We start from the raw sequence: 26638 nt of genomic DNA, 5'->3' as shown, positions 1-26638 counted from the left end.
CCTCCCAGGCTGGATCTGGGACACAGGATGGAGGCGGGGATTATTGCGCACTAAATTGCTGCTAAACTGCTGGCCGCCATCAGCCCGGGTCCCTGCCGCGCTCCACCAGCACTTTTTAGAAGTCAGAAAGTCGGTGCCGTTGGATACTTTTTAATTATTATTGTAAAATATATTTTCTTATATGGCGTTTAACAGCTGTTAGTTAAATACAACAAATCTTGCTTGCTTGCTTCCTTTATTGATTGATTATTGTATAATACTGGAATTCCTATGGGGTCAGTAAAAACTCTAGATTAAACCATTCATTGGAAATCAGCTTTAAGATAGGATAGCTAAAGGAAATAATCATCTTCCAGAAAGCTAGCGCCTGAAAGAAGTGGATCATATGCCAAGTGTACAGGGTAGCCCAGAAATAGCATTTTGAAAACGAGTTCAGCCTTGGACACAAAATCTTATGAGGAATTTTTACATTTCTTTTAAAATAAAATGACTTGACTTATTTCCTTTAGTATTCTCTTTACATTTTCTATCAAGAACTGGATATTTCTGTCTAAATGGGCCATAAAGTTATTCTGGTAGAAACACACAGGTGACAGTCCTATTTACATAATCAGTGTTTACAAAACCATGAAGAGCAGGATAGCCCTTTAATGTGTTTTAAGTGTTTAATTCTCTGAGGAAAGAACAATAATATCCAATCAGGTAGGCAAAAAAGGCTTCTGAAAACAATACCACTTCCAACACTGCTTATCTGAAAATTCACATTTAAAGAACTAGAGTGTTAATACTTATAGAACTTCTCCATACATTTTTAATAACTTCTAGCTTTTGTAGTTGAACGTGTAGTGAATGAAGATGCAAGAGGTTGAGTCATCATGCTGCTAGTGGTGCCAATCTCCAGGCATTAACTTGAATTATTTATGGTTTTCACTGAAAGAAGTTATGGCACATTTGAAAAAGCGAAGATCCTCCATTGCTAAAGGGAAGGTCTATCTTGTCACAGTGGGTAAAATTAACAGAAGTGGAAATCCTGTTCGAGCTTTTGTCTTAGCATCAGAGCTTCTTTCTTAACATTTTTGTCTTCTATGCTGGACCATCACCAGAAATTTGCCAAAAAATGTCCTATATCTGAACCTGATATAGACTGAGGGTAGGGTAGCCACCATGCATTGACAAAATAAAGGATATTCATCACCTTAAAAAGAGGATGCAAATTTCCATATATTAACGTGGTCCAATAACAAAATGAGAGGGAGAGTAGCAGTTTTGGTGAGACATATTTATAGCCAGCTAGCCAAAATTTTTGCTTCGTACCTACATGAGATTGAAAGCAAAGAGATGAATTTGAGGGGAAAATGGAAAGGAGGCCATGGCGGGACTGTAGTAGAAATTGTAAAAACAAAGCAAACTTCCTACTTTTAGTGGCTATCTGGGGAAAAGAGGACACTATGGAAGACTACTGGAACTCTTGGCCCAGCCATACAGCAAGCTGAGTGACCTAGTCCTATCTATCTTGCTTCAGGAGATGCACAGAGAATGTGATGTCTAGTTAGATGCAACCACATAATATGCTTTTTATTTTCATTCTTTTGTGCAAGGAGATAGATTCATACTGTTTATAGCTTAAGCGAATAATTGTCTTCTGAGCAGACGTTCTGTTTGCACTTGTTTAAGACTACAAAGTCAGCTACTAAGAGAGCCCAAATTATATGGGAATTAAGGCAGAGGTGGGAGATCCAATCTCTCTCTTTTTCTCATGTTAGTTTTTGGACTATCGTACGGGAAGGAGGGTCCCAAATAATTCTCTCTAAAGCTGGGACCCCTTATCTCTTTGTAGGTACTACAAGAGATTAAGCAATGTGTGACACATGGACCTCCTGAAGGCCCCCCTGACTATTTTTGTGCTCCCAAGCCCCCTGAAACAAATGTAGTTTCACCTGTTCTGTTTCTTTATTTGAGAGATTCTTGTTCTATGTCAGTCTTGGCTTGCTCAACATGCTTTTATACTGTCTCAGTATATACTCCTTCTATCTGTTCCTTTTCAACTGATCAGAGGTGATTGTTCAGTGGTCTTCTGTTACCAGCCAAATAGATATGACATATACTCACCCATCATCCAATTGGAAATGAAATTTTACTGTTTTTTTCTATAAGACCAATCACATGAGATGTTAACTGGTCTTTTGACAACCAACTGCTCTTATTCTGGCAATGTGCCATCACGTGATTTTATCAGGTATGACTCACAATGATTAAGTGCTATTCTATCAATGAAGTGTACCTTTTTGATTCTTCTCTCTCTTACCTGGACTCCCCCGTATTTGCTTTATTTTATCTTACTGTTGGTACTTAGATGGCTGAATGCACAGATCTGATATTAGTATATGCTGTCAATTCTGTAAAGATGGCAGTCAGAGAATACACTTATGGCTATTCTTTCTCTCAGTATAAAGGCTTCAGGGCCTTAAATTTTGCAAAATATACACAGCATACAGCATCTATCCAATACATCTCAAATACCCTGTATGTGTGTATATGTCCCTTCAAGTCACCTGTTGACTTCTGGTGACCCCATTAATGTCATAAAGTTTTCTCTAAGGCAATCTGTGGGTCGAGACCCCTTTGGGGATCAAACAACCCTTTCACAGGGGTCGCCTAAGACCATCAGAAAACTGATATTTTAGTTAGTTATGAAGTAGCAATGAAAATAATTTTATTGTTGGGGGCCACCACAACATGAAGAACTGTATTAAAGAGTCACGGCATTAGGAAGGTTGAGAACCATTGCTCTAAGGAATACTCTGAGTTGATTTTGTCAGTTCTTTCCTCCGAAATATCGCCTACAGCATCTGGTGTTGTTTGGTGGTCTCCCATCCAAGTACTAACTAGGGCTGACCCTGCTCTGGTGATCCTGATCTGGTGCCTTTGGGGCACAGTTGGATAGTTTAAACCAAATTGCTTTAAAAAACAATATTGTTACTATTTTCCAGCCCTCATACTGGAACAGCAATGACTCTTTGCATTTAAACATTTTAACTTTCACCGTTTATTGGCAGGGTGTTCATGATTAGAAAAGTATCTAGTGTCAGTTGCTTCTTTTTAACCATTTTATTTTATAGAAGAAATGCCATTCAGAAAAAATCCTTCAATTAATATAAGTTAACTCTAAAAATATTTTGTATGCTTTATTATGTATGTACAAATATTCAGATTTAATAGGAATAATAAGCAGTACAAAATTGGTGTTTCCTTGAAGGATGTACATCATATAAAAGCCTAATAACTTTGGATTGTTAATATTAGAGCACATTAAAACATGGTTGATCAAGCTTTATAAAACACAAAATAATGTTTCATAGAACTAATAGAGTGGGGAATCAGACGGCCCTGAAGGGATGGCTTGAAGCTGCCCCTTCCGAAGACAGATTGGGCCATGGCAAACACATGCCGTGGCCTCAAACTGCCTTGAAGCCAGTTGAAAAAGAGGTGGCAAAGATCCACTCCTTTTTCAGCCAGCAAAAAGCTGGCTTTTCCCAGCCCATCATGGCTTGAAGCCACTGCAAGCCACTCCGGCAGTGTGCAGTATATAAACACCATGCCACTGGAGCATCTTGAAGCCACCCATGTCTGTGTGGCTGTCCAGCTTCCAGGTGACTTCAGGGTGCCATCAGAGCGCACTTTGTGTAAACTGGGCCATGTTAAATTTGAGTCATGAAATTTACTGAAACAACAAAGAAAATTTTGGGTTTTCCTTTAATTTTGTGTATTTTTGTGATACATTTAAAGCTAATTCTTTAAATATAACTTTTTCATTTAACAGGACTTTAAACGTATTCTAGCCAACATAAGATATGAACAACACCACGCAATGTGTCAGTTTTTAAGGTAACTCCTTTTACCCCTAAAATGCTTTAGATTAGATATGAACAAGTTCAGCTTTATGGGATCAAAAACTTTTCTTTTTTAAAACCTAGAACAGTGCTATCCAGAACCATAAGTAAAATAGTGCCTCATGTGTGGAACCAATAACTAAGTGCACCCACATCTCAGATCAGGGATTATACAATCTGTAGGTCCACCTCTTTCTCACTACTGTTTTAGATTGTTTGTACAGTGCTACATTTCATGATGTGAGTGGATCAATAAATGGAGGTATCGCAGTTGGACAGTTCTTTAATGTCAAGGAGAAAAAGCCTGGATCTAACATCACACTAGATTCTGATAGCCAGTGTGATACAACTTTCTTCCTAGCAGTCCTTTGCACTGTTTGTAAACCATCTCTGGAGTAGGTTTTGGATTGTCTGAGGGCTGCCGAGGAGATGGGAGGGAAATCATTCCTCCTCCTTGTTTCTTTGATGGAAACAGTTCCAGCAGCAAATGGACCCTGTTTTAGCTTGGTCAGAAGCAGTAAATGCAACTTCTCCATTAACTAGGATTGCCAGGCCAGGACTATCCCAGGCCCTTAGATTTCAGGGGCAAAAACTGAGACCTAGAGACAATCTCTTGAGATGTCGCAAAGGGAGAGTCCTTTTGTGTAATAGTCCTGGCAACGTAGCTACATCTCTGTTTCCTTCCTGAGAATGTGTGTGTTGTGCAACATTGCAGTTCATCTTAAGTGATGATAAGTTAGTTTGTGACAATGTAAACACCTAGCAGGCTGCCAGCCTGTGTTTTCTTCAGTCCTCTGAAAGTAATCTGTTTTTGTTACACAACTGCCCACTAGATGGTGTGGGAAAGACACTCAAGCTGCATCCACGCTGCAGAAAAAAAATCGACACCACTTTAATTGTCATGGATCAATGCTATGGAATTCTAGGAATTTTAGTTTTGTGAGTCATTTAGCCTTCTCTGTCAGAGAGCCCTAGAATTCCATAACACTGAGCTCTGGCATTTGAGGTGGTGTCAAACTGGATTATTTCTACAGTATGGATTCAGCCTTAAATAAATTGACCAGATGAAAGAAAAGGAGAATTTGTATGTCGTTCTTTAGAAGATGGAGATCAGGCACGGGCAGCCTGACGGGAAATAAGACATGCTTATTGAGTAATCAGCCACTCTATTCATTTGAAAATAGGATTTGGGCAAACATAGGAGACAGGAAACTGCACTGTTGCCAACCCAAACCCATTGAATTTGGCACTGGGGTATCAAACAAATAAATAAATGAAACAGTTCCCTTTTCATGTGCTTTGTTTTGTAGTTAAATAGTTTTCTAGGTAGGCTTCTGGGAGCAGTAATTAGCTTCTTATGCACCTAATTTAAAAGGAGAAGTACCTCATTTCTTTGCTATGTTTTTGACTTTCACAAGTATGGCAGCAACATCAAAGGAAAACCAGTGCTTTCCTCACTGCACCATCAAATTGTAGTGACACTAGGAAAGCTCCTTTGGGAAATGCAGAAATGTTTGGCATGTCCTGTCTTAGACTTTATGGACTTCACAAGTTGATTTGTTTCCCTATCAGACAGTAAGCCAGGATTTAGATATCTACACAATGCTGGATTAAAGTACTGCATGTCAAATCAAAGCTCCCTATATTCTAGACCTCAAATCCAGAAAATCATGCAACTCCTTCTGTGCTTTTGATGGGAATTTGGATCTGAGCTTCTCAAACAACTCACAGAAATCTGTATTTAGAAACGGGGAAATTCAAAATCAGTTTACAATAAACAGCTCTTCAAAGTTTGTGGTGTGAAAACTCTTAAAACAGATCTCTGAGTCACGTGAGCTTAGTTTTCTGCTATAAAATACATCTAGATATTTAATGATTTATTCAGGTACATAGTTCATTATGGCCTGAAAGTTCAATTACAAAAGCTCGGAATCCCATTAAGGCTGCAAAACTAACATATTACTTTATTAGTGTAAATTCCATTGAGATTTGCTTCTGGGTAAGCATGTTTAGGATTGCAGTGCTAAGTATTGTTTATTCAGTACCAAGTCAGAATGCAAATACATCATCTTTGTTGTTTAAAGTTTGCAGACAAGACAAAGACAAAGATTTGCACCTATTTTTATCTATTTTATATTTTGTGTATACATTAAAATAGTATTTCTATAATAAGATTACCTCTATTCCATGTATAGGATCCAAAATTAAGGTTGCCATCTTAATCACACTTTTCAGAGTCACAAGCCTCACTGGATGCAGTTGAGCATTTAATTCTGAGAATTTAATTCTAAGATTGGTCTTTAAGGCTGAAATGTAACCAGAATATAGCCAACAGAGATGGTGTACATTTGACATAATGTTCTGGTTTTTGTTGGATTACCTATACGAAATTATTGTAGGAGAGACTGTTATACCACCTTGTGACAGTAGTCAATAAGAGACAAACTGAAAGAACAAAAAAGCAGGTTTGCCGCACCTTTTAATACAACAGTATTCTATATTTTCCTCTAAATTTCTGTATAATTGCTTCAATCATGTTCATTTTATCTTTAACCTGTAGGTGTCAGGGCAGTGCTTTGTTACAGTATTTTGAACTAAACCCTTGAGGCAGCCCTGTTACTATAGCCAAGTCTCTTGTGTTCCAGCATTCACCACAGGCATCAGTCTAAAATGATTAAATGTACTTACAGCTGCCATCTGAGACTTCAGCAGCAAAGTTGGATCTAGAAGTACCCTCAAGCTATAAATGTATCCTTATGGGAGTGTGATTCTATCCAGAGCAGAAATGTTCTGGTTCCACCAAGTCTGTCCCTACCAAGTATAATTTCACATATTTCTGCTGTAAATCAGATATTTCATTAGCAATTCTAATATATAAATATTTTCCCTTTTTCCCCTACAGAAAACATCTGCTATTCTCTACATGGCCACAAGGAAAAATAGACTTTCTTATTCAGTGCTCTCTTTGGAGATTTCACAGGTTGTCAGTAATAAATGTTCATGCTCTCCCCAGCCCCATTAATACTCAACACCAGATGTTCTACAGATGTATGGTGACTCTTTAATGACCAGGTCCAAGAACTGAAATTATAACAGTTATATTTTACTTAGATGAGTGTCAACACAGACTTTTATTTTTAACGTTAATTGATTTATAGGCCCGGAACAGATGGGCCAAATGCGCCATGCTGGCAATGATTCTAGGGTTAGGGACCAACCGCATGGCCCCTAACCCTAGCATGGCGTGGCAGTCTCCTGTCCACAAGGGCGGCTGCCATCTTTACATAACAGATGCATAGCATCTGCATATCGCAGCACCATGGTTACGTCATGAGTGTGCCAATTTAAACTGAAAACAACCCTCATTCAGATTATGTTTGGGGTTAACTCAAACAGAAAGTCAAAAAAAATAAATGCATTTGCAGGATGTTTTTCAGATGATGTTTGCGTGAAAGAAAAATAATGTGAAAATAACCCAAATGCAAAGTCATCAAAACCATCTCCTTTTTACTTTCGCTAAATGCCGCAAGTACAAAGGAGCTTTCCCTTTGGATTATTTTTGTGTTATTTCTCTTTCATGCCAGTGCATCTGACAAACAACACTTGGATTTTAAAATCCCATTTCTGCACAGGATTTTACCAGTTCAGCTGCCTTGTGATAAACTCCCTAGAGGTTTCAGAACACTTTGTAATCATGCTGTTAAAATATTTTAGCATGGATAATGAGCATCTAAGAATGAGTAGAAATTCTAATGTCATTTCAATTTTTCTTCTTATGCAGGGCAGGTACAGCTGTTGTAACTGACAGCCTGAATTCTTGTTTTCTCATTATTGTCCACTCAGTAAGTACCTTGAAAGTAGCTAGCATAATAACAATGCCATATTCCTAGTAAAAGTTATTGGATAAAATGACTTACCTCATTTTTTTGTAATCGATCCTAATAATTCACAAAAGATTTTTGGAATTCTTTATTAATCAGCCTTTCCTACTCAAGAGTTGTAATTCACTCATATGAAGGATATACATTTAGAGCAGTGGATAATTTACTGATTTTTGAATGCTATTGAATGCTATAGTTCATCAGGTGATCATGTTCTGTCATTTCCATGTTAGTATGTGTTGTTGCTTTTTAAATAAGAGTAAGATCAAGAACAAAGAAAGTAAATATGAAAAAAGAGGAGGAGATAAACACAGATGACAAAAAGTCAAAAATGGGCTTTGTGTTGCAGATTATTGTTAAAAAGTAACAACAACAACAACATTCATTTTTATCCTGCTTCTACAAACAGATTGAAGCAGCGAACAATAAAAGCATCAGTAAAATATAATAACAACTTATCATCATTGTATAACAAACCCTCCCAAACCCTCCTATCCACAATAAAATACAGTTAAATTATTAAACGTTTATTAAAACAGTTATTAAAAATAGGGCAGAGTCAATTACAGCAGTTGTTGAACAATTGATAAAATGAATAAGAGATTGATGGAATGTTAATCTGGAAAGGCCTGTCAGAAGAGATATGTCTTGATTGCCTTTTTAAAGCAATCGAGACTCGTGGTATGTTGGGTCTCTTTGGGCAGACTATTCCATAATTTGGGAGCGAAAGTGCATATTGTGTTGCAGATTGCTGTTAAAAGATAAGGTGAGTTCTAAATCAACAGGGCATCAGATTGGGGAAGATGGCAAGTATTCTATATATGGCTTTGAAAATTTGGTTTGGTAAATGAGAGCCAGTGTGGTGTAGTGGTTTGAGTGTTGGACTATGACTCTGGAGATCAGGGTTCGATTTCCATTTGGCCATGAAACCCACTGGGTGAACTTGGGCAAGTCACATGTTCTCAGGTTCAAGGGAAGGCAATGGAAAACCTCCTCTGAACAAAATTGCCAAGAAAACCCCCTTAGGGTCACCATAGGTTAGAAATGACTTGAAGGCACACAACAACAACAACAGGTTTCCAAAGAGATAGTTGAATTTATCTGTTTCAGTATAAAAAGGAAGTGAAGCAAAGTATAAAAAGGGAGGAACGTAGCAGTAACTTTAAGACTTAACATTAATTTTAGCACAAGCTTCTGTGCATTTCAATCCTTCAGGTGCTCTGATGGAGCAGAGTCAGAGCATGTGGACTGAAATCCATGAAAACTCATGCAAAAATAAATATGTTAATCTTAAAGGCTCTGCCATATTCTTTTCCCCAACTACCTTTTCACAATGATATATGGCAGAGTTTAATTCTATCAGTAAGGGAGGCTCTTGAATGCACAGTGCCAAAATCTTCCTCAACACATTAAAATAACAAAGAGGCTAATGCTACACATTTGAACATTTACTCTTATGTTTTTATTTCTGTATGTGTGTGTGTGTGTGTGTTTTGTATGTGCGGTTTTATTTTTCCACTGAAGTCCATGGAACCAGGAAAAAAAAAGGTTCTTTGGATAATGCCCAAATAATCATAAATTAGCTAAAAAGTGACACATAATGATTAAAGTTAAGGAAACAAAATACTGTATGATTGAAAAGATGTCTATGTACTTGTAGGGTCGTTGCATGGAGGTCGCAAAGCTAGAATTGGAGACAACATGCACTCAGAATGGTGACTGCTTACGTCTTATTAACCAAAATCCTCCCAATATAATTATTACAATATGGATTTTATTCAACAGGTTCTAGAAAATAAGTATAGATGATAGATGGAGTTTTGCTTTATATTAATTGTTGGAAACCATACTAATTTTCAGTCCATCGCAGACAAAGTAAGAGACACCAGTGTTTTGAAAACCACAGCTTTAGTTAATTACTGAAATACTAAAAAGGCAAACAAGTGTAAGAGTTCAGAACTGATTGGCTCATTGGGAATTTAAGCTGCCAGTTTCCTAACGGGAAACACTGAGAAGAGGTTTTCTTTTCATTGTCCACTGATATTCTGTCTTACATTTTGTGTTTTAAAACAACCAAACAAAATAGAAATAAAACTATTTTGTTTGAAAGAGAGAAAGCAATGGATACAGCATATTTTGGTTTTGGTCTTTGGTATGTCCCCTTCTTTAACTTCTTCAGCAGTTATTGCAACTACTATTTTAATTTTTCAAATAAAATAACAGCAGTGTTAACTTACTCCTCTGAATCTGTAAAGACAAAACACATTCTTAATTATTGTTATTATTTATTTTCTTATATTCCGCCTTTCTCTCAATATAGGGACTCAAGGTGACAAACAAGTATAAAACAATAAAATTTAAAACAATACAAAATATAAAAATACATAAATATAAAATTAAAAAAACCTTAAAAGTATATACCAATTTTTTTAATGGCACCTGGGCTGCTTCTTCATCTGTTATGCTGACAGGTATGGCGTTTCTTGGATTTGCTTCTAAATAGCTGTTGCATCATATCTATGCATTATACCATCCTAGTGTCATGTATACACTAGTGTTAAATCAGATATATATTCTACTTTAGGAATAACTGCTTGATATATGCGGAAGTGGAGCATGCATGGTGTAGTGGACTGAATGTTGGACAGACTCTGGGAGACCAGGGTTCAAATCTCTGCTCAGCAATGAAAACCTACCGGTTGGCCTTGAGCAAATCATGCACCCGTAGCCAAAAGCAATGGCAAACGTCTGTATAGGTTTTTTTTAAAAAGCCCTTGTGTCAGGATTGTCATCTGAATCAACTGGAAGACATATAACAAAGTCAAATATGAAGTAGTATGGGTGGAAAATAACTGTTGTTGTAGCAGTCCTTGCGCCATTCACACATATACTCCATGTGGTTCAATCTAAAACTTGAAAACATGAAGCAATTACTGTGATAGCAATAGCAATAGCAAGTACATGTCTATACCGCTTACCAGTGCACTTAAGCACTCCCTAAGCGGTTTACAAAGTGTAAGCTAATTGCCCCCAACAATCTGGGTACTCATTTTAGTGACCTTGGAAGGATGTAAGCCTGAGTTGAGCTTGAGCCCTGGCTGGTATTGAACTCGCAACCTTGTGGTTTGTGAGTGAGTGGCTGCATTTAACCACCGTGCCACCACTTCACCACCAAAGCACTTCAAGTTTGCGTGGAAAGACATGGGGATATTAATGACTTGAGGAATGAATTCCCCTTCAAAGAACAGGAAGCAAGTTGTACATGCATTACCCTAATTGGCATAGTAATGCAACCTGAATGAGCCAGCTCTGTTTCCTGTTTGATTTATTTTGTATTTTTAATTAAGCCAAGTTTGGCAAACATCCCCAAACTGATTAAAAGCACATTACATGGAACCAACAAATTATTTGTTTAGGCATATAAAACAAGTCTAGTAGCAAAAAACAAAAGGATCTTGTAGCAGCTTTGAGACTGAGAGAAAGAAACTGATAGCAGAAGTGTTCATAGTACTTCATCAGATGTATGGATTTTTCTAATGAAGTTGTCTCCATGCATCTGAGGACACAAACTTAATTCTATGAAAGCTTATGCTGCCAATTTATTTCTCTTATTTAGGAGATTATCACATAGCAAAGTCCTGCTGTGATAGATGCGGGATCTAAAACTCAAAGCCAAATCCTATTGCATTGCTCCCTGGCAAGGCAGTAGGCAGCCTGTATGCAACCCCGGCTTTTCTGGGCTTCTCTGGAAATCCCATTCATGAAAGGCTGCAGGAGAAGCTTGGAGAAGCCCAGGTTGCATACGGGATGCCTACTGCCTGGCCATGGAGCAATTAGATAGGATCTGGCTTTGAGTTTTAGATCCTGCATCTATCCTGGCAGTGTGATAATCTCCTTAGTCTCATAGGCACTACAAGATGCCTTTGCATACTGATCCAGACTAACACAGCTATGGGCCTTATCACATGGGAGGCAAAGTGCCCCAATCCCATGGATAAACAGGGTTTAGATCCCAGGAATATCCCGCAAAAGTGGGATTGTTTTCAGACATGTCAGGCTAATTGAGCATTAACGCGACATTAACACATGCAGAAAGTGGGCAAAATTGCACCGCTTTTTACTTTTGGGGTTTTCCCAAAAATAAAAAGCGGAGTAATTTTGCAACAGGAGAACAATTTGTTTTTAAAAAGTCAAGTGGTCATATAATTTGTAGCAATGAATTATCTATCCTAGAAATATAATAAGCTTTATACATTTTCAAAAATTTGAGAATTTGAAATAAAATTTAATATTTAAAATGTAGTATGTAAAAAGCTAGCCTTTTTATTATGATTATTTGTATTTTTACAAATGTATGACTTCAGCCACATGGAAAAGGACACCTCACTACAAGTCTGAAAAACAGAAGCTACAGGTAGGACAACTGTCTGCATTGTTTGTTTATAAGAGCAGATATTTTATGCCTGAAAGTGAAAGGAGAGAGAGAAAGCCAATGTTTCCTATATCAAAAATAACTGTTTTTATTTGTATTTATTTAGAAAAAAAATCCTACTAGTTGGTATCATATGGTACCCCTAAGCATGCAGCAATAACCAGTTTAAGAGGCACTTAAACTGATCCATAGAATTGACCAGTGTTAGCATGCCCTATCACCTCTCCAGCTGAATATGAGATTTTTATAATTAATATCGAGAATAGAGGAGCACTGGAAGTCATGATGATCTGGTACTTATTTTTGGGGAGCACAATGACCCAAGGAAGCAAAAGGCACCAGTAGCAGGGTCACTTGACCTACAGCATGCCCAGCCTAGATAAGAACAAAAGACAAGTGCCATGGGTTATTCTAAACATGACACTTTCCTCCTACCTGCCTATTTTGCATTTCCCATAGAAACCAAAGAAGGCATTTGTCAAAACTGATGAAGACCATGCCCTGTTTTCCCTCTTTGAGGTCCTTACATTTTCCCTCCTTGTCTGATCATCAGAGGTTTGTCTCAGATTGCATCAGTGGAGTAACACCTTGGTGCTTAATAACCTTATGTTTTCTGGACTAGTTTGTCTATTCCTTGGGAAGATCATCAAAGCTTTTACAACACATACTCTGAGAGCATTTTTATACCCTTTCTGGGTATAAAAGAACCCTCAAATCTCAGCCATATTGTTCACTTTTCTGGGTGTACCTTTGGATGTTGTCCGAGTCTCCAGTGGACCTCTCTCTTATATATCAGTAAATATACCCCCCTTCTTAACCCTTAATCTTCTGCTACCTTCTATTCATGTAGCCTTGTTGTGTGAGTATTATTGCTCAATCAGTTCTTGTGTGTTTGTGTGCCTCTTTGCACATTTTCTAATAAAAATCCATTATTTACTCAGAACAGGAGTTTTTATGGTTAGTGCTAGTATAAATAGGTGTAAAAAGATCCTAGTTATTATCCACCTCTCACATGCCTCCTTTTGAGCTAATTAATTCCCGAATATTCAAAGGAGGCATTGACACTGCTGGCAGGGACCCTAAGTCCCCCCACCTTTGGGAGTAACACCACAAATGAAAAACACAAGATTTGTAATAGTCTGTTTCTAATAGACTTGCATTGTGTCTTGCCCCCATCCCAACAAGAATAAATATGCAAAAGCTCAGATAAGCATATCAGTTTTAGGTTATGCACTTTTGCTCTACAAAGCCCCTCTAAAGCCCCATTGAGTTCAGTGGAACTGATTTCCAGGGAAGTGTGTATTCAACTGCAGCCTTATTCTGTTTAACTTTAATTATTAAAAAATTATCCAGTTCAGTTTTGTGTGTGTGTGTGTGTGTGTGTGTGTGTGTGTGTGTGAAGGGTTTGAATTACTTTGCAACAGAATTCATTTTTAAAGCACTGAAAACATATGTGGTAAGTCTTACTTATTTATAACAGTATATTTCCCCAGAGGGGCTGCTACTTAAATTAGATGACTCTGTTTTCTCCATAAGGCATTTCCTTCCTATTAATTATTTTGACTAATATAAATTAACACAAATTCTGCGCCAGTGTTTTCAGTTATAGTACATTTCCTGCTCTTCCAGTATAGTAAAAATGAAGCCTTGAGTTGTTAACCTTCCCTGGCTTGGCAATTGCCTGCCTGTTGCTACATTTGCCATATTTTGCTTTTCATCACAGGAAGCTTCATTAACTCCACGGTTCCTGAAAATTAGGACTCTTGAACAAAGTGATATTTTTGTGAGTATCAGAGATGCACAAGCCTGTCTAATGTATTTTTTAAATTGTTCTAGTCCAGCAAGTCTGAAGGTTTCTATAAAAGAAAATGGTAGGCATAAGGTGCCTGTTGTGTTCATGTGAACTAGACATGTCTCATGAATGTATGAAAGTGTGTTCCCCATGTTGCATTTTTCCAAGGTAAACAATTAGGAGAAGAATGGATTTGTAGAAAAGAATCTGTCTTGTATTATCCTTCCCATCTATCCTGCCCCTGACTGTGTGTTATGCTTCCCATAGCTACTGCAGTACCCTTGCAAAAAACCACTCTGTTTTCTCCTTTGTTACTATTGGGTGTGTGCTTTCAAGTCATTTTCCAAGGCAAACCTATCATGAGGTTTCTTGGCAAGATTTGTTCAGAGGAGGTTTGCCATTACATTCCCATGAGTCTGAGAGAGTGTGGCTTGCCTAAGGTCACCTTGTGGGTTTCATGGCCAAGCCAGGATTCAAATCCTAGTCTCCAAAGCCATAGTCCAACACTCAAACCACTACACCACACTGGCTCCCAGTCATACTTATATCCCCAGTCATACTTATTTCCAGTCTTGGAGGATCATCCTGTCATCAACAGCCTTACTCAGGGCAGACTCAGGGCAATGGCTTGCTTGACTGAGTCAATCCATCCAGAATGTGGTCTTCGCCTTTTCTTACTGCCTTCTACCTTACCAAGCATTATTGTTTTTCCCAGTGAGTCATGTCTTCTCATGATACATCCAAAGTATGACAGTCTCAGTTTAGTCATCTTGGCTTCTAGTGAGTAGTCATGCTTTGTTTGCTCTAGGACTCATTTATTTGTCCTTTTGGCAGTCCAGGGTATCTTCTCTAACAATACATTTAAAATGAGTTGATTCCCTTCCTATCAGCCTTCTTCACTGTCCAGCTTTCACAATGATGCATAGAAATTAGAAATACAATGACATGGAAAATCCTGACATTGATATTCAATTGTATATCTTTATAATTCAGGATCTTGTCTAGGTCCTTCATAGTTGTCTTTCCATGTCCTAGTCTTCTGATTTCTTGACTGTAGTCTCCATTCTGATTCAACCAAGGCATAGGAAATCTATCACTGTCTCAGTGGCTTCATTGTTTACTATTTTATGTCTATGGTAATTACTTTTGTTATCTTAATGTTCAGCTGTAAACCTTTGCACTTTCTTCCTTGACTTTTTTCTGTAGTGATTCCCAGCCTTTGCTATTTTCTGCTAGTAGCATGATGCCATCTGCATATCTGTTTTGAGTTACTTCTTCCAGTTTGAGTTGTTTGAGTTACTTCTTCCAGTTTTACACCTCTTTCATCCAAGTCTAATCCTGCTTTACATATGATATGTTCTGCTTACAGGTTAAACAGATAGAATGGTAAAATGCAACCTCATCGAAACTCTTTGAAAATTGGAAACCAATTATTTCTGCTCCTTCTTTGCCTAGTTCTTCCTGAATACTGTGGGCTTGGTGCAGCTTCCAGCTGCATTCAGGGTGTGCATCATGTAAATGCCATGCCCTGAACGCAGCCGGAATCTGTATCATTTGGCCCGTGTGTTTCAGGCATATGTCTAGCTTCCCCTCATTCATGCTTCTCATATTCCATGTTCCTATAATATGAATTGTACAGCTTCAAGATTTTGCTTTCACCTCTAAGTACATCAACAGCTGAAAATCCTTTTGGTTTGAGTCCAATTGCATCATAAGCCACTGTACTTACTTGTAGTTGTCCTCTGCTGTACCCCAATAGTTCTGTGAGTGCCATCCAACCTGGGAGTTGACTCTTCTGGCTCTTGTCTCATCATAATGGTTTCATCATATTGGACTATTGGCTAACACGGCTGAGGCTTGTGGGCGTGGAAGTCCAAAATCTCTTAAAGGGCACAGTTTGGGGACCACTGGTCTAGAGTATTAACCAATCTATCTTTTTAAACTGTATCTTTCCATTATAGGGATTGGCAGACATTATGGATAAAGATGGTACCCTTCAGCTAAGCTTGGTAAGAAAATATTCTGAACTAATTTTTTTATCTGCCTTATTGAGGTTTTTAAAATAATATTAATTTGGGGTCTGGGAGCCAGCTGCCACAGCCTCCAATTCAAAAAGGAGATTGTACCCACCAGGAAAGGGTGGGAGAATGTAAGTACAGTCGGCCCTTCATATACACGGATTTTTTATACACAGATTCAAGCATCCACGGTTTGAAAATGTTCCAAAAAAGTATAATTTTCAAATATCAAACTTTGATTTTCCATTTTTTATTAGGGACACCATTTTGCTATGTCATTATATTTAATGGGACTTGAGCATACATGGATTTTGTTATACACAGGGGATCTTGGAACCAAACCCCAGTGTATAACAAGGGTTCACTGTAATGTGGGGGATAAAAGGTGAAATGTTTTGGTTCAGTTCATATGAATAAAGCATCATGAAGAATTGCAGACAAATGATTTCTTACATCACCTCACACTCTCCCCCATTCCAAATACATACTGTATTTAGTCAAGGACTTCACTGATACCTAATAGATATGAGAGGAACTGTAGCCTACCCCTCCCCTCTTTGAATGCTCCTTCCCTACCAATGTTTGCAAGGTAAACCTTAGTAACATATTGGCAGTAAAGATGGCTGAAGCAGTGGAAACTTTTAGGGAAAAGCACAATGGAGTGGCACTTAAGTACTTCTGCACTGCATCTCTGGTGCCGATTATCTCCTCTACAGTCAATTAGAGAAGCCACTGTCAGTTACAATGATAGCAGTTTGTCCTAAATACAACAAAATTCAAAATCCACAAAAGAGCAATATGTTTATTGGCCAAGAAAAATGCAGAAAATATATCATGCAAGCTTCAAAGCTTCACTGGCTTCTTCATCAGGCAAACTTGTTAAAAATCATACAGGAGAAGAAAATGGTACAGTACATTAAAACTATAGAGAACATACTAAGCTTCAGTACCAAGTATGCTTGTGGCTTCCCTAATGAAATGTATTTATCCATGTTGATGATGAACTATGCCTGTAGCTCTAGCGAATGCATTGCTACAACACATTGAACAAACAAAAGGATGTGTCTGTAGCAAGGATCACTAGTGTATTTGCTTGCCCAATATACAAAGCAGATGAATCAGAGTACCTGAATTATGCTTTGGGTTGATTCATTATAATTGTTAAATTTTAACCAGGATTTAACAACCACTGTTTGAAACCAGAATTTGAAGACAGTTTCAGATCTCTGCTTAAAAGATGATGCTGGTTAGTGTTACCTTTTACAAAGGCTGTGGTTAGGAGTATCCAGAGGGAATCATGAAAGGGAAACAACTAGGAAGACTGCATGCTACTATGGGCACTTCTGAAGTACATAAAATTTCTCCTGCATAGGCTTCTTATTTTTATTCTTATTTTTATATATTTTACTCTCATGTTCTCTTATATAACTCTTATTTAGAATTCTACACAGAGTTTTATATATAATTTTATCTTGTTTTTCTATTTTGTATTGTGGTACTCTGAGATGGCCTATGGGCTAATCAATAAAGATTGATTGATTGATTGCATAGGCTTGTGATTTTATTTGAACACAGAATATATATTATTTCAAAGCAACCATTATGTTATTATTATTCTTTGATTTAAAATATCTTCCCTGCTTCCATTGTGAATTAAATTTAAATATGCCTTGTTATTTAAGCATGTTGTAAACATACAGAATAGAATATACATTTGCTGTTTTTTTCTGCAGAACTGAGATTTATATTTTTCATAACACAATATGGTTTATTGTGTTATGAAAATAATTAAATAATTAAATAGTATGGTTTATAATAGCAGTGTGAAGCTTCTTCTAAATTCAGCTTGGTTATTTTCTCCTTCCCTCAGATCAGTGAAGGTGCAGCATGCATATTTATTCCCAAAAGACTTTTTCTAGAAGCAGCACCTGCAAAATCGAGGCTGATAGCACTAGAGATGCTGAGCAGGTATCCCACAAAGAGGACCATCCAGGAAAGCTACAATATGCAACAAGCATGGAGCACTTACAGAACCAAACTTATTGGATTACATCTTGAAAAGCATGCTAGGCCAGGTTTAGCAAGTATTAGTGGCTGGTAGGTATGCTTGGTAGACCACCACTAGTTTCTGCATGGATAAGAAATACTGATTTATTTTTGAACATAGTTATTCACAGTACAATTCAACCCCTTTTATATTTTGTATGGTGGTTCTGTGTTTGTCATTGATTTGTTTTACCTTAATTTTTCTGCTTGAGATACTGGTCAAAACACATTATACAAAGTCATTAAATTGCATTAAATATATATAAGCAAAGAACGTCTTGGGACCAGTGAACTCTTCCTCACTCAGGAGATTTGTGAGTTCTTTGACTAGATCCAAAATGATGGGAGGGATGAGGCACAGGCTTATTGATTATGAAAGACAAGAAAGCTTGGCATGCATGTTTTAGGTGCTACCACAGTAGTTTGACCCGTTCAAGACATGATTAGGAATACAGTACTATTATTGGCTTAGTAGAAAATTCATTGGTTGCTGTGTGGGAATGATGGTAACCCATATGCCTGCTCAGAATGCTCTCCAAGGGGTTGTTCTCACTAGGTGAAACCCCGCGTTCTGAATCGAATCCAAGGAGTGGCGTTCCTATTAGGATCCGATTTAAACCTAGAACGGTTCTAGAGCAACCCGCAATCGTCTCCACTACAAATCGAATTGTAGAGCGGAATAAAATTTTGATTCGAGTTTTCCTCATTTAACGCGTGTTAAAAAAACACTAGGGTCTGACCTACGTTTCGATTTAGGAACCGGAGCATTTAAATAGGAACGACAGCCTTTGAAATTGCGTTAGATGAATGGGAGGAGCGGAGTGTGATGGGGCTGTCCTTGGGGGAGTTGCCCTTTCTGTCCCCATCCGTCTGGCTGTCGCCATTTTTGCTTCCCTCACCCCTTTGTCCGCTGTGGTCTTTCAATAAGAGATAAGGATTATTTTTATTTTTTATTTTAATGGTTTACAGGCGCTTAATCTCTTCAGCGCTTTAAGCGCCTGAAGTCCTGGCTGCTCAAGCGCCTGCATCTGCCAAAGGAGTACAAGGCTTCCCCCGGTGGATTGCAACCTCCCCTCTGTGTGGGGAGAGCCCATTTCTAACAGAGTAGAGGCAGGAAGGGAAGGCTCCTCTCAAAGAGGCATTCCCTGCCCGCTTGGGCACTGATCTCGCCCAGGCAGGGAAGGGAAGGCTCCTCGCGAGGAGGCATCTGATCTCACCCAGGCAAGGAAGGGCTCTGATCAATGGGGGGGGGGGGATAGAGCCTTTCTCCCTCCATTTCTCAAATGGAATCTGCCTTCTCCTCCAACCCTGGAAAGAGAATCTTTGGGAAGAGTGCTCCCTCCCTGCTTTTCCAGCAGCCTCCTTCATTGATCTCTGTGCTCTCTGAAGGGATTCTCCCTGGCTGTCTTGGGAGACAGGATGCTGCCCTCCAAAACCTATCCCATAGTTCCTCTGGAAAGAGCTTCGCTTTTTGCCAGCAGCCTCCTTCATTGATCTCTGTGCTCTCTGAAGGGATTCTCCCTGGCTGTCTTGGGAGACAGGATGCTGCCCTCCAAAACCTATCCCATAGTTCCTCTGGAAAGAGCTTCGCTTTTTGCCAGAAGCCTCTCCCATTGATCTCTGTGCTCTCTGAAGGGATTCTCCCTGGCTGTCTTGGGAGACAGGATGCTGCCCTCCAAAACCTATCCCATAGTTCCTCTGGAAAGAGCTTCGCTTTTTGCCAGAAGCCTCTCCCATTGATCTCTGTGCTCTCTGAAGGGATTCTCCCTGGCTGTCTTGGGAGACAGGATGCTGCCCTCCAAAACCTATCCCATAGTTCCTCTGGAAAGAGCTTCGCTTTTTGCCAGAAGCCTCTCCCATTGATCTCTGTGCTCTCTGAAGGGATTCTCCCTGGCTGTCAATGAAATGGAAACGATGCCAAAAGATAAATCGCTTCCAAATATTCCGGATTAACGTTACGTCATTCTGACGTACTATTGATTGACAGCTCCAAATAAGGTATGGAGGAGAAGAATCGCTTTATTTAAACACCGATTTCATGCCAAGTAGGAACGCTTGCAGGTAAAAACTTCGATTTAAATAACCAGATGGGAACGATGAACAAAGCGATTCGGATAGCGGGATAAGAACAGTGTTATTTTGAATCGATTTTATTAAAAACGTTGTATTTTAAATCGTTTCAAATCTTAAGTGGGAACAACCCCCAAGTGCAAACTCTTGATAAGCGACTTCAGGTGCCATGTTGCTCTCTTGTGCTTCTTTAAAGAAATTTTGACCAAACAGCTCTCCAAACAGAGGACTGTTCTTTGTACGGTATATTACAGCACATTAGTGGTTATGTAGCAATTTAATTGTCATGAATCCTCTATTTTTATCTTGTTGAGGGGTTTGAGAATATTCTCTGCTGTAATTCCCTCAATTTGAATACTGTCATGAGCCCACAGGCCAATCAGATATGTGTGAACAACATTCAATGGGACCTCTTACTTGAGAGAGAATCAAGTTTAATCAGCATCCAGCTCAGAAATGATACAGGAACATATATAAATGCTTAAATATACAAAGACATTGGCTCTTAAACTGAATATAGAGCTCTGAAAGATTAATTTTAGGAACGACAATCCACAGGATCCCACAGTGGCTGCAGTGGCTGAGGGTTTGTGGGGTCTGGAGTCCCCAAAAGTAACTTTTCCAAGCACTTTAGCATATGTGGTAGCTTTCTCCTCTGCCTCTTTGCAGAAACCTTTAATTTGAGTGATTATTTGTATGACATTTTGCTGGCTTTCCCCAATACGTAGGTTTGGATGCCTGTTTCCCTTGTGCATAGTTATTGAATTTCCTCCAAAAGTGAAGTCCTGGGTCTGGGATTATTGTTGTTGTTCAAAGACTCTCACCCCCGGCCCAGATTTTGTTACCCACTGACTCACAGTGTTGTGGCCCTAATACTAAATTGTGAATCTGTTTCCGTAATTTATAATGCTTCCAGGACACATTCTCTGACCAATTATCTCCATCTGGAGAGTCACTATTCATAATTTCGCTTCCCATTTTCCCCCTTTAAAATATCAATTTGATCAAAATATAAATATAGTAATTTAAAAGGTTACGTTTTAAACAATCCTTGTTAGATGGCCTTTCTGTTCTATCTGGTAAATAATATGCTGCATTTTATCAACAGCTGCTTGATGTCTTCTGGGTTTATCAAATATGTTTCATAATTGGTGATAAAAGGGAAAAGGGGGGAATTGTAAAAATTACCAGTGGCAAAAACATACAATTACTGTTATAAATATATATTGCTATGAATATAATTAAACGTATTATATTTATGGTAGTATACTTTCTAAATAAATTAAAACTTTTATCTCAAATATGGATTGAAAACTGCAAAAAATGGGATCATGTGTTGTATCCTTTTCTCTGCAAATAAAAGAAATGAAGAACAAACTCATAATCTGTTACTAATGTCTGATCTTTAGCAAGGGTACTGCAGAACTGGAATGGATCCAGATGACGGCAAGAAAGATGGTGGAGTTTTGGTAGGCCTGGAATCATTGAGGACACAGAAACAATTTGTCTCAAACCCCCATTTCCTCTTGTATCTGTGTAATTTGAGCCCATGTCCAGTTTCAGTTTATATCTGTGCCAAGGAGTGGGAATCTGAGATAGACCCCCTCTCAAGTCACCTTTAAAGTCACCACTTTCAGCTTCAGAAATGGAGGAAGAGGAATTATTCACAACAGAACCCTTCCCCTTTATCCCTCAACTCAAAGCGATGACTGGAAAGGAAACCAGGTAATGCTTCCTCTTGGTTGTCCTCTTACACTACACTCTTACTTTCATGATATACTTCCTCTATTATGTACATATCTGATCTACATTATAGCATGGACATATTTAGCTTGGATTACATCTAGTGTGTATATATCGTATGGACATATTTTATTAATATTACTAGAATAAAGAGCCAGTGTGATCTAGTGCTTTGAGGGTCGGGCTTCTCTCAACAACATACTTCCTTTGAATATTGTAAAGTAATTGCAATATAAAACAAATCTAAATAATAATAATAATAATAATAATAATAATAATAATAAATTGTTTATTTATAGACCACTTTTCCAATAGATCAAAGCGGTTTACAATCAAAGGAATGAATACACTAAAAGATAAAATAGCACATTAAGACATAAATTAACATACATCATACATTTTAAAAACCAGTAACATTATCTAAAAACATACATTCAAGGATCTTAAAAACAAGGGTATATATAGATTGTAGTCAATAGGGGAAGGCTTTTATTACAAAGAGTTGGGAGGGTAAGCTGTAGGAAGAGGTAGGTTTTTAATGCCTTTTTAAAGGCTTCCACTGTTCCACTAAGGCAGATCTCTTCTGGTAAAGCATTCCAGAGAGAAGGCGCTACTGCTGAAAAAGCCCTTTGATGAGTAGTCGCCAGTCTCGCCTTAGGATAGTTAAGTAACAGTTTTCCTGATGTTCTGAGGATTATGTAGGGAGAGGCGTTCCCTCAAGTAACCCGGGCCCAAGCCATTTAGGGCTTTAAAGGTAATGACCAACACTTTGTACTGGGACCGGAAACGAATTGGCAGCCAGTGAAGAGATTTTAATACGGGTGTTATGTGGTCAGATCTGGCTGCCCCCGTAATTAATCTGGCTGCAGCGTTCTAAATCAATTTAAGTTTCCGAACCTGATACAAAGGTAGCCCCATGTAGAGTGCATTGCAGAAATCCAAACGAGAGGTTACCAGTGCATGTACTACATTTTCTAGGTCCTTTTGGTCCAGACAGGGACGTAGTTGGCGTATCAGCCGAAGCTGGTACCAAGCACTCCTGGCCATCGCATCTACTTGAGATGATAATTGTAGAGATGGATCCAGGAATACTCCCAAACTACGAACTGTATCCTTTAGGGGAAGTTTAACCCCGTCTAGGACAGGATGACAAATTTCCCTGCCCGGACTTGGGGAACCTATCATGAGTACCTCTGTTTTCTCTGGATTCAATCTGAGTTTGTTTTTCCTCATTCAGCCCATTACTGCCTCCAGGCAGGCATCGAGAGGAGAGGTGCCATCCTTAATCACTGTATCAGTCGGAGACATGGAGAGATAGATCTGGGTGTCATCAGCGTACCGATAACACCATGCTCCATGGCTCCGGATGATCTCTCCCAGCGGCTTCATGTAAATGTTAAATAGCATGGGGGACAGAATGGCGCCTTGAGGGACGCCGGATGTAAGCTCTCTTTTACGAGAGCAACTGTCCCCCAGCCTCACCATCTGGAACCTTCCCGAGAGATAGGACCGGAACCACTGGAGCACAGTGCCCTCGATACCCAAATCTCTCAGGCATTCCAGAAGGATACCATGGTCGATGGTATCGAAGGCCGCTGAGATGTCCAAGAGCACCAACAGAGTTATATCTCCCCTGTCGGTGGCCAGACGGAGGTCATCGACTAAGGCGACCATGGCAGTCTCAACTCCATATCCCACCCTGAAGCCAGTTTGAAATGGGTCTAGATAATCGGTTTCATCCAAGACCGATTGGAGCTGAAAGGCGACTGCCCTCTCAATCACCTTACCCAAGAAAGGTAACAAGGAGACCGGTCTATAATTACACATAGCTAGGGAATCAAGGGAAGGTTTCTTCAGAAGAGGCTTTACAATTGCCTGTTTCAAGGATGATGGAACAACTCCTTCCTGAAGAGATGTATTAATTATCATATGGAGAGCAGTTTTTATAATATCTCCTCCCTGCACGGTCAGCCAAGAAGGACAAGGGTCAAGAGGGCAAGTCGTCCTTTTCACGCATCCAAGGAGCTTGTCTACGTCCTCGGTACTCACAAACTCAAATTGATCCAGAATAACCTTGTTACCAGAGTCACTGGATACCTCTACTAACGGTTCTGCTCGAAAACTGGCGTCAGGATCAGCTCTTATCTGAGAGACTTTATCAGCAAAAGAGTTGTTAAAAGCGTCACAGCAGGCAATTGTTGGTTCTAATAGAGGGTTCTGGGTGGCCGGGGTTTGAGTTAATTCCCTGACCACCCTGAACAGCTCTGCTGGACAGGACTCTGCTGATGCAATCCATGCAGCGCAGATCGAATTCCTTGCTGCACTGACTGCCACTCCATAGGAACGTAACATGTTCTCATGGAGTGTTCTGTCGGATAAGTTCTGATGTTTCCGCCAATAGCGCTCTAGTCGTTGCGCCACCCGCTTCATCTGGCGAAGATCTTCTGTGTACCAGGTTCTTTTCTTTGGAGCGGGCCAGCAAGGACGCTCGGGAGCGATACTATCTATAGCCCCGGTAAGGTTCCTGTCCCAGTTGTTAACCAGGGTTTCGACAGTGTCGCCATCGTTCCCAAACATAGCACCCTCTAGGGCGTCTTGGAACCTTTTGGGTTCCATCAGCCTTCGAGGGCGGACCATTGTAATGGGTACTCCACCCCCGAGGGGTTTATGGATGGTGGCTTTCAGTCCTATCTTGAGTAAGTATCTAAACTTTGGAAAACAAAAATCTAGCATAGAGAAAGAATCATTCTATACACAGAATGCACCAGTACAATAAGAATCAAAAAGAAAGAAAGTTACTAACTACAGGCTTCTTTGGTTTTACAAGTTTTATGACCCAATGGGAGAATGGTTCTTGGAATGACACGAAGATGGAGGTTAAGGGCAATATCCATGATTCAAATTATTATTTTGTCTGGAGGGTTGTTTTCCTTCAGCTGTCCCTTCAGAGTTCAGGCAAATAATAAAATGAGTAGTGATCTTGAGTATAACCCACCACAGAGAGTATTTATATTGTGATGGTTGGAAATCAATGTGTCCTAATCAATTTAAATCCCAATACTACAAGCTAACAGGATCATATGCTTCTCTGCATAAGAGTATCAGTGACTTAGCATACAACATCCTGTTTGTTGATGTGATTTCAAAGAATTATTTGGCTGGATAGACTTTTAGCAAGATCTACAAAATTTAAGACCCACAAAGCTGAATGTACCAAGCAAGCCACATATTGGTCCTGTTGAGTCTGAACAACTTTTGCCCCTACATCTGTTTCTAAAATCCTGGACAAAATACCAAAACTAGAGGGTGAAACCGATGGTCAAAAAGAGCTAGCTTCCTGGCAGACTGGGGTCATGGTGTTCAGACAGCAGCATGCTCTCAGTCCACCAGGAAGCCGCACGGCTAATTGTACATGTGGGGATCCATGGCATTTTGGCAGCAGAGCATTTACACATGCTGCACCAGCAGAGCGTTTACACATGCTGCACTGAAGAAACTCTGAAGAAATGCTGCAGTAGCGGCAAAGGCACCGTTTCCCTGGTGCAAAAAGGAGTTGCTTTCTGCTGCTCCCTTTTGTGCCAGGGAAAGGCTGGGCTGGGGGTGTGGTGTGTGGGTGCCACAGCCCCAACCTGGCAAGCAAAGGGGCAGCCAGAAGCCATTCCTTTGGCGTGGTCTGTTTCAATAATAGGTTTATCCTGGAAGTTTATTGCACCCATTTTTCCTGCCATTATGGGCACAGGAAGGGGCCGCTCGGGGCCACACGAGTCTGAGCAAAAACACATTTTACCGCACCTCAAAATGTCCTCAAAATGGCCCGATTCCGTCACCTGGCACCAAGCCGTCCCCATTCAGTGCTGAGGAGCGTCCTTTGCCTAGCAAAGTCTTCTTGGTAAATGCTTCAGTGTTTTGTTTGCATCATTTATGAAGTTTGCTACAGTATTAGTTACAGTATAATGTAATATACATAGAAGACCATCAACACCTAAGTGTTATGGACTCAAAATGAACAAATTTGGCTAACTTCAATGTTTCTTATTCTATATAATGAAAATGGATTATAATAATTAGCCAGCAGCTTTCAATTTATGTTTTAAACTGGGTTTTTATCTAGGGATTCAACTCCAAAATTAAAAATCTATTATGTAATAATAATAATAATGTTTTATTATTATATAATATATAATATATAATGTATTAGTGAAGTTCGTAATAAACTGTAGATACTACATTTTAAAGCTGCAGAAAAACCGAAGCATAAAAAAAAATAGGATTATTCCCAAGACTTATACATTGGCATACACTGTATAGTAGATGTTGAGAACTTATAGTCTTCTAGGTGTTCTTATAATGTAATTTCCCTCTTCCCTGACTACTGTCTCTGCTGGCTAGAGCTGATGGGAATTAGAGTTCCAGACAGTCTTCAGGGCCTAGGCTTGTCTTACAACCTAAACATAGATCATTATAAAGTCTCCTTTAAAAACAGTTATTTATTACTGCCTGTGATTTCAAGATGATTTTCAAGAAAAGTATGCTCAATAATATGGTATAGTTGATTGTTTCCTTAATGAAGCAAATAGCTGTGGTAGTGGATGATTTCCACTGGAGAAAATAGTACAAGGAAAAGGTTTAATTCTCACCCATGCACCAGCACTATGGTCCTGACCCACCATTCTTTAGCTGCATTCTGTAAGACATTTGTGAAGTCCAGTAACATATTTCCAGTCTCTCTCCTAGTTTGGCCTTCAGGTTTTCTCAGCCTCCTTTTC

General features: G+C 39.1%; 1 protein-coding gene across 1 annotated transcript in view; it reads left to right on the top strand.

Moving 5' to 3' along the window:
* LOC149312740 (uncharacterized) overlaps positions 1–18695 on the top strand; it is a 43618-nt gene extending 24923 nt beyond the window's left edge. The window contains exons 8-15 of the mRNA XM_089526975.1: positions 3821–3885; positions 6793–6870; positions 7672–7732; positions 9432–9486; positions 12136–12185; positions 13927–13986; positions 15957–16004; positions 17884–18695. Coding sequence (XP_089383101.1) covers positions 3821–3885; positions 6793–6870; positions 7672–7732; positions 9432–9486; positions 12136–12185; positions 13927–13986; positions 15957–16004; positions 17884–18114 — 648 coding nt within the window. The 3' untranslated portion in view covers positions 18115–18695. The remainder of the gene's footprint in view (positions 1–3820; positions 3886–6792; positions 6871–7671; positions 7733–9431; positions 9487–12135; positions 12186–13926; positions 13987–15956; positions 16005–17883) is intronic.
* Positions 18696–26638: the final 7943 nt, after the last annotated feature.

Source organism: Sceloporus occidentalis, unplaced genomic scaffold (genome assembly GCF_023333645.1).
Source record: "Sceloporus occidentalis isolate IW3139 unplaced genomic scaffold, rSceOcc1.0.p SCAF_5, whole genome shotgun sequence".
Taxonomy (NCBI): Eukaryota; Metazoa; Chordata; class Lepidosauria; order Squamata; family Phrynosomatidae; genus Sceloporus; species Sceloporus occidentalis.
The sequence above is the reverse complement of the archived record's forward strand: the minus strand, read 5'-3'. Positions and strand labels throughout refer to the sequence as shown.